Here is an 11,411-nt window from a genome sequence, read left to right as displayed (position 1 = left end):
GTTTTATTTTTAAATGTATGTTTGTGTTAGTATTATCATCGTCGTCGCTATCATCACCGTTGTCGTCGTCGTCATCATCATAGTCACCTGGATTTCTGATTCACTTCCCCAGCATCGTTTGTGGAGGTATAATTGGCCCTCTGTGCTGGAAAGCGTAGAGGACAGTCTCAAGACTCACTTGAATGAGGGTCCTGCCACGTGATGTTTGGACAATTTAATCGCGAGTATCATCTAATCGCGAGTATAATCAGTCATCCAGAGTGCCACTTTGTGGCACAGCAGCAGTTGTCGTATGGATAGACTGTCCACCGGCCATAGGAATGTGGAATTTACATTATTGGCTCAGGGCCTCCTATGGTGATGATTGCCAACCCTGTTGTGTTTCAGCAAGAAGGCCTCTCGAGCTTTGACTTCATCACGTGGCAAAGACACCAGAGTGCCCAGGGAAACACCACAGACATGACGAGATAGCACTCGAAAGTCCGCTGTACTGCCATGCACTGAGCTACTCATTGGTGTCTCAGATAGATGATGACCTCTTCATGATCCACCAAGCTCTCATCCAAAGTACCGGATCCTGGGTGTGCGCCACCACTGCTGCCTGCGACAATGACCTTGCTTCTCTATTAGTCTGTTATATGACCCCCCCCCCCCCCTCCCCGAGTTCACGGCCTGCACACTACAAAGACGAAGATACTGCTATAGCCTGAACAGACGTTTTGGGGCAAGTGCTGTGAGCGAGCACCTGTGAAGGCCGACACATGTGGAAGCCCTATCCCTAAGCCTGAATATCCTTGCAAACGAGTTGGTCCATCTCCAAGGAATCATCCAAGTAAGATATGTAAATAAATAACTATATATTTGGTAAACGTATCATATCACTTGTTTTATACAACAGCCACCCTTGGTATGATTCTCTTGTTCAAGAAAATGCCACTGCAAAATGATGGCTGCGTGTCTAAAACATCCCATTGTGTTGGTCAACATGGGAACGAAACAACCAAACCAGTTCCAGAAGAAGGTCAATGTGGAGCTATTAGAGCAGGATTGGTGATGGATGGGTGATGGATGGGTGATGGACATGCACCGACAATGGGAATTTCTGGCTAAGTTTAGGCACTTTTGATCCAGCAGCCCCACCAAAGCCCCACCAACAAAAAATTACCACAACTTGGAAGTGAATGTGGCTTCCAGATCAAAATTCTGAATGCGGGAGAGAGTGTGGGGTGGACTTTTAATGGGATTTTTGTTTTGTCGAGATTCCATATTCATAGATTTGTGGTGGCTTAAATTTTTTTTTATAAACGACACAACATTTATTTGACCTCAATATGACTATATTGACTAAATTACTTTACGTTGTATGTACTATGGTAAAATGAGCGTGACTTAAATGTGTGCCATTTTATAAATGTTGAACTGTTTTGCTTGCTATCAAAGGAAGATTGCCTGTTAGAGTTTTGAGTTATGGCGCATTTTTAAACCATACTTTACCAGCATTCGCCCTCTAGTGGATAATGCCAAATACACCTATTATAAAAGCCTCGCGTTCCGTTCATCCGTTTGTCCATCAACTAAAATGTGAGAGACTTTCAGAAGGCCTGAAACTAAAATTATAGAAAGTGGACTCCCCCAGGTGTGCGGGTTAAAAAAGTTGATTCAACAGGTTACCAAAAATCGTCGACCCCCACCCCCAAAATGTTTTTTCACTCTCCCAGCCCCCCTAAAATACATTTATTTTGTAGGCAGAAATGCCAACATCTGTCCCCCCCCCCTTCACCACTGTTCAGACATGTCTCAGTCTAACTTGTCGGTTACTTTTGGTCAGGGCTGGTGGTAAGCAGGTGTTGCTCTTTTTAAATAATACTGTGCATGAGTACCAGCGAGTAAAATACCTTCACAGAAAATTGAAATTTGCATCAGACGCTTCAAAATTTTAGGAAATCAAGAAGACCCATTTGGTGCTTGGGAGACTGACTAATTCCACAACAAGTACAATTAACCTCATGATTCTTGATTTGAAGCCTTCGTGACTGCAGGAATCCATAGTATTTGGTTCTTTCGGTAAAGTCACGTCGGTAGAAAATAAAATAAATCACGGCGTTTCGGGCGCAACACAAGCGCCCATCAACCTTTTAAAACAGTCTGCCTCAGCAGCAGACCATGCTTTCTCACCTGATGATGGACGCTTGTGTTGCGCCCGAAACGTCGTGATTTATTTTATTTTATACCTCCGTGACTTTACCGAAAGAACCAAAGAGTATAACCTCATGATTGTTTCATCCATTATCCAGAATTACATATTTTTCCATTTATTGAGCATTTATTTAGAGTTTTGATAGTTGCGGTCACCCTAAAATAGGTTAAAGGTTGGCCGTCGCTTCAGGATTTGCCCTTGTTTGTTACAGGAGGAATATGGGCCTGTGCGGGAGGCATGGTGCGTTTTTATAGGGCTGCGAGCTTGTCAGCAAATGAACACATTCCTGCGGAGGGAGCTGGTAGGAACGTTGAGGTGCTCGGTCAATGGCCAGGGTCAACGGCGGCGTGGTGTATTCCGCAAACATGCCCGACTGTGAGGGTGGGCACAAGCCGGCGTGAGTAGGTTAAACGTTGAGTTTTATAAGGGCACCACGGGGTGACCAGCCCCTCCCCACCCAGCCCCACCCCTCCCACCCCCCCCACCCCCCCACCCCACCCTCCCCACCCAGCCCCTCCGCACCCTCCCCACCCAGCCCCACCCCACCCAGCCCCACCCCACCCAGCCCCTCCCCACCCAGCCCCTCCCCATCCTCCCCTCCCCACCCAGCCCCACCCTCCCCACCCAGCCCCTCCCCACCCTCCCCTCCCCACCCAGCCCCTCCTTCCCCACCTAGCCCCTCCCCACCCTCCCCTCTCCACCCAGCCCCACCCCTCCCATTTTTGGATTCACGACGGATGGACGGACACAATAATCCCCCGTAGGCTGGTGGAACCAGGAGGTTCCTACCAGTAATATTCAGCATCTGTATCCAAGCAATGAGAAGACGTGTAATATATCTGTGCGTACCAATAAACACAATCTCGAGTGAACAGTACATCTTTCTTTTTTTTATTTAAATATTGTGCGATACACGTGATCAAGTATAGACGCTTAAGTGTAAAATGCCCACAAAAGCAAAATAACAAACTTGCATTGTGTAGGCGGCTTGCTGGTGTGAGCACGTGGTAAGATGTTTTACACATTGTTGTCACGCACAAGTGCCATGGTGTCAACGTTATGAACAAAGTTATTACATATATATAGTTATATAAAAACAATCTTGTACTTACGCATTTGAAAATTGTAATATATACTTAGCAAGAAATACAAAGTAGCGAAGTATGTGTTCATTTTCAATGAATCCAAACATTGCTCTCTTTTAAATACGGCCTGTACAAGGTGGCTGAAGTGAGCTAGCGCTCTGCTATAACCGAACAACTAAAGTTACTAGAAGGACAAATGCATAAGTTACAAAAAAGCAACCATCTACAATATTCAACATTTCCATCGGTGCTAAATGTTGCAAATGTTTTCAAGTGTTATCAGCTCGAATGTGGCTCAGCCTAGACAGACAACACAACCCAAACAACGCGGCCATTGGATTTGTCAAACGGCTGCCCAAGGCGACGCATCGCTGGCTGTTCGACCGTGGCCTGCAACTATATTGATGATCAAAACGTAACTTATGGTAACGTTTACAGAGTGCTCTTCTCGTGTAGTGAATTCTAGACGTTTGATGACCCCACATCACTTCGGCGAAAAACGCTCGAGTGCTGTGAATGTGCTGCCGGAAAGTCACTTTGTCGGAATTTATTTCCGCGAACGAAACTTTGTGCTTGCGCTGGGGATGCGTGGCATGCAGCCTGGGTGTGCACTTGCGTCTACAAGATAAGAGCCGTTTGCTTTATAGTTTGCGTCCTTCCTTTAAGTGATGCACGCAGCCAAAAAACCCTTGGTTCAGAGCACAGTCCAGGTGCAGTGCCGGTGACGTGGGGTTCATTCAGCCGAGTTCCACCCATCAGATCCCACCCGTAGGGTCCTAGGAGTAGGGGTCCCTGTTGTGAGATCCCACCCATGGGGGTCACTGCCACGGGGTGCGGGCACGCGTGGGTGCCCCGCCACCCAACGTGATGAAGCCGCCGCTTCGCTCTCCACGTGCCCAGAGCGGCGTCGCAGTCTCTCGCGTCAAAGAAAAGAAGAAACGAGTCGGCGCCGCTACGCGCAGCCGCATTCTTCCACCACCATGTCGGGCACGTCCTTCTTGATGATGTTGTTCTGCTTGTCCAGGTACAGCATCGACATGGAGGTGAGGCGAGTGGGCACGCAGCACGGGTTCTTCGAGGCCATGGGCTCCACTCCGCGCAGCCTGTACTGGTTGATGATGGCGTTGTGGAAGGACGCGGATGCCCCGGGCGTGCCGGCCATGTAGAGCGGGCACTTGCCCAGGCAGAAGTTGCTCTGGTAGCCGCTCGGCTGGATGATCCAGTCGTTCCAGCCGATCTTGTGGAAGTCCACGAAGAAGCGGTGCAGGCAGCACAGGTCGGAGCGGTCGTCGCACTGCAGGTCCCGCCTGCTCACGCGGTGTGCCGCGTCCGAGCCCAAGTGCAGCAGCAGGAAGGGCCGGTAGTCCGAGTCGGGCGAGTCGCCCCACCGCGGACCCAGGGTGGCCCTCACCCCGCCGGCCCCCTGGCAGCCGTCGCACGTCACGCGCACGCTCAGGCCCGCCGCGCCCCGGGACAGCGCCGCCTGCACGGCCTTCGTGAGCGGGAAGGTGGTCCAGTGGCTCCGGCTGGAGACCGCCACGCGACGCTGCACGGCGGCGGTGCCGGCACCGTGGCGCTCGCGCACGTGGAAGGTGGCGGTGCCGTTGCCGCTTGCGCCGCTTGCGCCGCCGTTGCCCGTGTGCACGTAGAGCCACAGGTCTGCGCGCAGCACAGGAGGCCTCTGCTCGCCCGACTTGGAGAGCGCAAAGTGGATCTCCGATGAGTGGCCGCCGTCTGCAGGGAAACGCACATTGCATGAAGTCAGACGCAACGCCGCAACGGAGCCACGTGTTGCTGTGACGTGCGTGTGGCTCGTTCGCCTGCGTGTGTTCTTTTGGTGATATTGCGCTCACGTCTCCATCACAACGGCGGTGTTTCACGGATGTAAGTTTGACCCAGAGCGTCTTTCATAGCTCAAATGAACAATGGGGAGGCGCTCGTTGACTGTAGTGGTTCTGAATCAGTCGTGAAATGTCCACATTTCTATGGCTGAGACCGATTCCTATAAAAGGACACCAATTTTCGGCTTCCGACGAAATGAACCTCGGTTTGTCAACCTTGAACAGGAGTTGACTTCGGTGGACCTTCAGATTGTCATTCAAGCTGAGCTGGATACGTCAGTTGAAACACGATGATCGTGGTGGTGACTTTAGTGCAACGCAACAAATTTCCCAGGGCGATGCCTTTGCTTGCACACAAACACATTACTTGTGCCAGGTGGTGTGTGGTCGAACACCTGACTCGTATTTGGAAAATCGTGAGTTCCAATCACACTCAGGGGGTTGAATCAGCTCGTCGGCAGCCTTCCAGGGTGGATATCCTGAGTGGCGCCTTTTCAAGAGCTCACAGTGAGTTTTCTAGGGCCCTTGCCATAGGAATGTGGTATTTCCACCACTGGTTCATGACGGCCATCGGACATGCTTGTTTGAGCGTGGACACTCTCTGAGTGTGTTTTACGGATTGTTTCTTCTGTCTGTGTTCTCGTTGGTTGAAGATTTGAAGTCGCTACGTGAATGGTGATCCATGAGGATCGTAATAAAGATGCGTAACAAAAAATTGTCAGTGTCTCTCAGCGATTCTATAACCTCTGAGAATGTTCCTCGACATTGCACAAGATAAATTATTAAATGTTGCAGTGTTCAACAAATATGAAGAAAAAGTATTTAAGCAAGAACAAATCTGCTTAAAATACGGCTATTTTAAACCAAAGTCGCACAAAGAATGAACGTCCATTGTTTTGCATGCGCTATATCTTGGATGACTTCGCTCAGCCTTGTCAGAGACCACAGAGGACGTCTGTCATCACTGCCACGACTGTGGGTTTATTGCTTAAAGTAATGGAATTTGTGTCAGGCCACGTACCATGGGTAACTTTGGTGGAAGTGTATCCCCTAGTCTCACTCCCTTTCTAAAATGTATGCTGACCCTTCATGCAATTGGGGAGGCCTTCAGCCAGCCGTGGACAGATCCAGCACTCACTGATTCACTCCAGCTACTCGCTCACCGGCGGTCAGTTACATTCTATCGTTAATCCCATGGTTAATGCTCCCATCAACTTCACTCATTGATTCCTCCACCCGTGTTGAGGACTGGGTCGAGCAGACTGACTGCCCATTCCCATCCCGACTGTGTTCACGCACCACACTGCAGGTCACAACGCCTTCTTTCCTTGCACGTCTCGACTTGGCAATTCCCTCCCACTACCATCATCATCATCTCTTTTCTCAAGTTCTCACATTCATCTTCTTGGTTGTTTTGGTAAAGTCATGTAGAAGGGAAATAATAAAATAATAAAAATAAAACATAATAAAATAATATAATAATAAAAATATAGTACAATTTATCATATTATTTATTATGTTTTATTGTTATTATTTTTATTATTTTATTATTTCCCTTCTACGTGACTTTACCGAAAGAACCAAGAAGATGAATCCCTGCAGTCACGAAAGCTTGAAATGGAAATTCTCACATTAACCTTGCTCGATTCAAGAAGCGTATCGACTCTTATCTGTTACAACCGGAATCGTGCTGGTTGTTGCTGCCTGCTTGGCATTCTTGGCCTCAGGTCCTGTTCTCAGCAACCGTGATGAACAAAATGAGATCACGGCTGATTTCTGGTGATGACATGTGATGGGAAGCTGCGCCTGTGCAGTGCGTGATCCCTCGAGCCCCCATCCCACGCCCACAGCGGTTTCTATGTCAGTCCTGTCGAGATCATTTTTTATCGTAACTCGTGACCAGGCACCCCAAGGTACAAGGAAGTATGGTAATCGTGTTTGTTAATGAACCCAATTAATTAATTGCGAAATAAATACCAACGTGTAAGTCATTCCACGAAACACACATTCAGCAAAATTAAAACTTCCACGAATATGCCTTACTCAGATGTGTCACAATTCGCTGGCATTGTGTAATAGGGAAATGCCACCAGAGAAATGCACCATAATTGCCACCAGGACACCCAGTCACGTCGCACGGGCATTTCCGTCTGTGCTCGTGACATCCGTTACATTGCAATCACACGGGTGTCAAGAGAATGATGTTTCTCTCCAAAATGTGATGTCTATTAGTGTAGCTATGTCAATTCGGGGTAGCTATTGTTCAATGCCGCGGATGCACATTTTTTCAATTAAAATAGTGATACTCAGCCGAGCAATTTCATAATGCAGGAATGCAAGGCACATGGAGTTTTTTAAGCAATGCAACGCAGATTCTCAAGACTCATTTTCATGAGGGTTCCACTAGAAATGTGTGGGCAATTCATTGAAACTGGAGTGCCCAGAGGAAGAAAAAAAAACTTTCTGAGATTAAAAAAACCATTTAAGGTCAAGGTGCATCCCTGCACTTGCTTGCTCACGTCACTGCCGACAAAAGGGCCTTCGCTTGAGAAAGCTCTACAATGTATATTTTTGGCCTACTCTTCCATGCTGGCCAGACGTCTTGGAAGAGGTTGGAGTCCCCACACTTTGCCGCACCAGCTGCCATGTGCCGAGCAACTAACTGTGGTATACCCATTTATACGACCCTGCTGGGGGTGGGGAGGGGGGGGAATTGAGAAACTGATCCTTATGGCGGTACCCCGGGGTAGCAAATAATACAACATGTCTGAGGCAATTAAATCTTGTATTTCTGAGATACTTTTTTTTCCAGGGGTGTACTTAACTCTGCGACTGGGGTAACCAATTAATCCGAAATCAGTGCTACTCCGTAATGTCGAAACGCCAAACATTCGCATTAAAAAAACCCGTTATCGAAAATTTCAACTCTGAATAGTCCATCGTGTACAGCTCGTCGAGATGAGTCGATTGCCGCATCGCCGACCATCGGCAGGCTAAAAATGACTGCATCACGGACATTATGATGTTCAATTGTCACCATTGTTTTAACTGCCGCGGCAGAACATCGAACCGGTGACCGCGAATGGCATGTATGTGTACGTATGTTGAACTTCTACGCAGCCAACCGAGCTAATCGGAGGTTCGGGGGGGGGGGGAGGACAACAAAACTAAAGACAAAAAGCAGTTCTACAGAAATTAGTTTACAGGTCCAGGGTGCTAAACATCACACCACGGCATCATCCCATACTCGAAGATAACACGAACAAAATCTGTGGGGAGTTTAAAAATCGAGCACGCCTAATCGGCATTCATCCAATGGCCAGACTGGTTCCCGCCATGGTAAGGTGGAATTACAATGTCCTGTTCAGAGTAAACACCATACCCATTGCTCATATGAGCAGATGTCCACTTGGACATAGCTTGACTTCAGGAGTACTCATCAGGAGTTGCCGAAGGGATAGACTGTTCCGGCTTTCGAAACGTGGAATTTGCAGCCTGCGATGGAAATTTATGAGCATTGCCCAATGAACGTTCGAGCGTGGAGACACTGATCGTGCAAACTAAAAGATGAATTACGTCATGTTTGTTTATTTATTTGCCAACAGCCCGTAATCCGCGGGTGCACGGATGTGAGAGGCGATGTACAGGTGTGAGTGGTCATGGGCGGGGACGAGAGAGCTTGCACGTGCGTGCTTGTGCATGCGCGTGTGGGAGAGTAAGTGTGAGAGCGCGTGCACGCGCGTGACATTACGGGAGAGTGAGAGCGCATGTACGTGCGTGAGAACAAGAGTGAGAGTGTATGCACGTGCGTGGAAGCACATGCACGTGCGTGGGAGTATGAGTAAGAGTGCATGCACGCGCGTGGGAGTAACAGTAAGAGTGCATGCACGTGTATGGGAGTAAGAGTAAGAGTGCATGCACGTGTGTGGGAGTAAGAGTAAGAGTGCATGCACGTGTTTGGGAGTAAGAGTAAGAGTGCATGCACGTGTGTGGGAGTAAGAGTAAGAGTGCATGCACGTGTGTGGGAGTAAGAGTAAGAGTGCATGCACGTGTTTGGGAGTAAGAGTAAGAGTACATGCACGCGCAAGGGAGTAACAGTAAGAGTGCATGCACGTGTTTGGGAGTAAGAGTAAGAGTGCATGCACGCGCGTGGGAGTAAGAGTAAGTGTGCATGCATGTGTGTGGGAGTAAGAGTAAGTGTGCATGCACGCGCGTGGGAGCGCACCGCACGCGTCGTAGTAAGTGTGATAGTGGGTGAAAGCGCGCTCGAGCGAGTGAGTGAGAGAGTGAGAGAGTGCGCGTGCGCACCGAACTCGGCGAAGCTGATGATCTCCGAGGAGTCGTGCGCCGCCCTGTCGCCCTCGTTGCGCCGCTCGTCCCAGTTCTCCTCCTGCAAGCGCAGCCCGTTGAGCGCGGCGAGCAGCGCGGAGCGCGGCACGGGGTGCGTGATGTTGGGCCGCTCCTTGAGCCCCAGCTTGTCCAGGATGTGGCGCTTCACCGCCTCCACGAGGAGCTGCTCCCCTTGCTCCGAGTCGGAGAGGTGCAGCGACGCCGTGGCGCAGGCGGCGCACTCCGCCTTCCTGTGGCGCGCCTCGCCGCTCGACTTGCTCCGGTCGCCCTCGTGGTGCCTCGCGTGCGTTTCGCGTCCCAACCAAAACCTGGCCGGATGGGATGGCGCTGCCACGGGAGATCCCTCGGCCAACGTGGTGGCCAGTGGCAGTAGCAGCAGCAGCCCCAGAGGCAGTCCCGCCGCGCACACGTGGATGCTCACCGCCCGCATGTCTGCCTGCGTGCTCTGCACGAAGTGTCTCTCTGCGAGGCTGCGGGCACTCTGTACGGCGGTGCGTAATGTGCACAGTTGGCTGCACCGATGAATTGTGCTGGGCATAGAGCGTGTACCCTTTCTGCTGCTGCTGCTGCTGTCTGCTGGAGATATATACTGTCAGAGCATGGGTCCAAATGCATGCTGAGAGAGGAGAGCAGCCCTATAAGTGCGTGCGGTTGTTGCGAAACACTTGGATGGTTTCCCATGTCGCATGCGCTGGCCCCGGTGTGCGCGCGCCGCATGCCGTGTCGGCAATGCGCGCTACGGTCCGACGCGGGTGGGGGCCGGCCTGGGGAAAGCCTACACACACACCCACACGCACGCACACACACACACATGCACGCACACACACACACGCACACACACGCACGCACACACACCCACATGCACGCACACACACACACGCACACACACACACCCACATGCACGCACGCACACACGCGCACAGCACTCCCCCGCCGCGGGCCAGGGAGGGGTGGGGCAGGCGGTGGGGGGATGAGGCTCATCTGAGTCCGGCTCCTCTTCCTCTCTGTCCCCTGCCCCCCCCCAGGCCGTCCAAGAACAGCAGAACCGCTTCGAAGTGCGGGACATTTGTTTGACTTTCATGATCAAGTCAAATGTCAGTGTGTCTCCCCTGCTCAGGTTAGTCTGGGGGTGTTGTCGTGATCCTAATGAGTAACAGGTTGCGTTTGAAACGCCACGTGTTCTCTATTCCTACAGTCGGGGTCAAGTCGCATTCGTTTTATTGACCCTCAGTGATCGACTTTAATATGCTGTATGGCCCAGTATATCTTAATTATTGCGCGAGTAATGTAGTTAAACCAGAGGACAATCACTCAATGCTTTATTTATTTGATCGGCCTCACAAGGATGATGGTCTAAGCCGACCCCTAACCAGATTGCCCTGAGCTCAGAATGTCAAACTCACAGCGCTCTTGAGAACCGTCGATGCAGATGGATGTCTTTGCACAAAGTTCGAAAACGTATTTGTCTATGTGTGTTCGGTACAGTAACAGTGGCGAATATTTGAACCGGACTTGGGCCTCCCCTAGGTCGACTCAACCTCAAATGAATACGAGAGAGACAAAGGCGGTCGGGCGTGGCGCTGGCCATCCACCCTCCGTGTGTGACGTGCCGGCCTTCATAGGTGCTCGCAAACAGCACTTGCCCCGACAGTCTGTTTAGGCTATACGGGGGATCTTTAATAATAGTGCAGATAGTATGACTGTTGTATGCAATAGCAATTGGTATGTGCAGGGTGGTTTATTTTACAATTCCCTTCCGAATTTGTGTTTGCTTTGATTGGGAGGGAGCCAGAGCACCTGGAGAAAAGCCACCGTGCATACGAGGGAGGAACACTCAAAGGTTAAAACAAATCGGTTCAATTATCAATGTTTCACACCGCTGTCCTCTGGCCACGTCACAAGTTAGTCGTCAATTCACGTCTGCATTTTTAACTGCGT

General features: G+C 50.2%; 1 protein-coding gene across 1 annotated transcript; it reads right to left on the bottom strand.

Annotated features, from left to right (window-relative positions):
- Positions 1-3,151: 3,151 nt before the first annotated feature.
- LOC133345767 (inhibin beta B chain-like) lies at positions 3,152-10,248 on the bottom strand. Its single transcript, XM_061556737.1, has 2 exons — positions 9,432-10,248; positions 3,152-5,016 (listed from the first exon to the last, which is right to left on the bottom strand). Exons 1-2 carry the CDS (start codon positions 10,009-10,011, stop codon positions 4,235-4,237), a joined length of 1,362 nt encoding a protein of 453 aa, XP_061412721.1. The 5' UTR covers positions 10,012-10,248; the 3' UTR covers positions 3,152-4,234.
- Positions 10,249-11,411: the final 1,163 nt, after the last annotated feature.

This window comes from Lethenteron reissneri, chromosome 23 (genome assembly GCF_015708825.2).
Source record: "Lethenteron reissneri isolate LAM-NWPU_2019-01 chromosome 23, ASM1570882v1, whole genome shotgun sequence".
Taxonomy (NCBI): Eukaryota; Metazoa; Chordata; class Hyperoartia; order Petromyzontiformes; family Petromyzontidae; genus Lethenteron; species Lethenteron reissneri.
The sequence above is the reverse complement of the archived record's forward strand: the minus strand, read 5'-3'. Positions and strand labels throughout refer to the sequence as shown.

What these genes read in the sequence shown, in the direction of transcription:
- LOC133345767 (XM_061556737.1), bottom strand. Translation starts at nt 10,011, where the DNA reads ATGCCCAGCACAATTCATCGGTGCAGCCAACTGTGCACATTACGCACC. An exon ending in CATCAGCTTCGCCGAGTTCG is followed by an intron (nt 5,017 to 9,431) that starts GTGCGCACGCGC and finishes GTTTCCCTGCAG; the next exon opens with ACGGCGGCCACTCATCGGAG.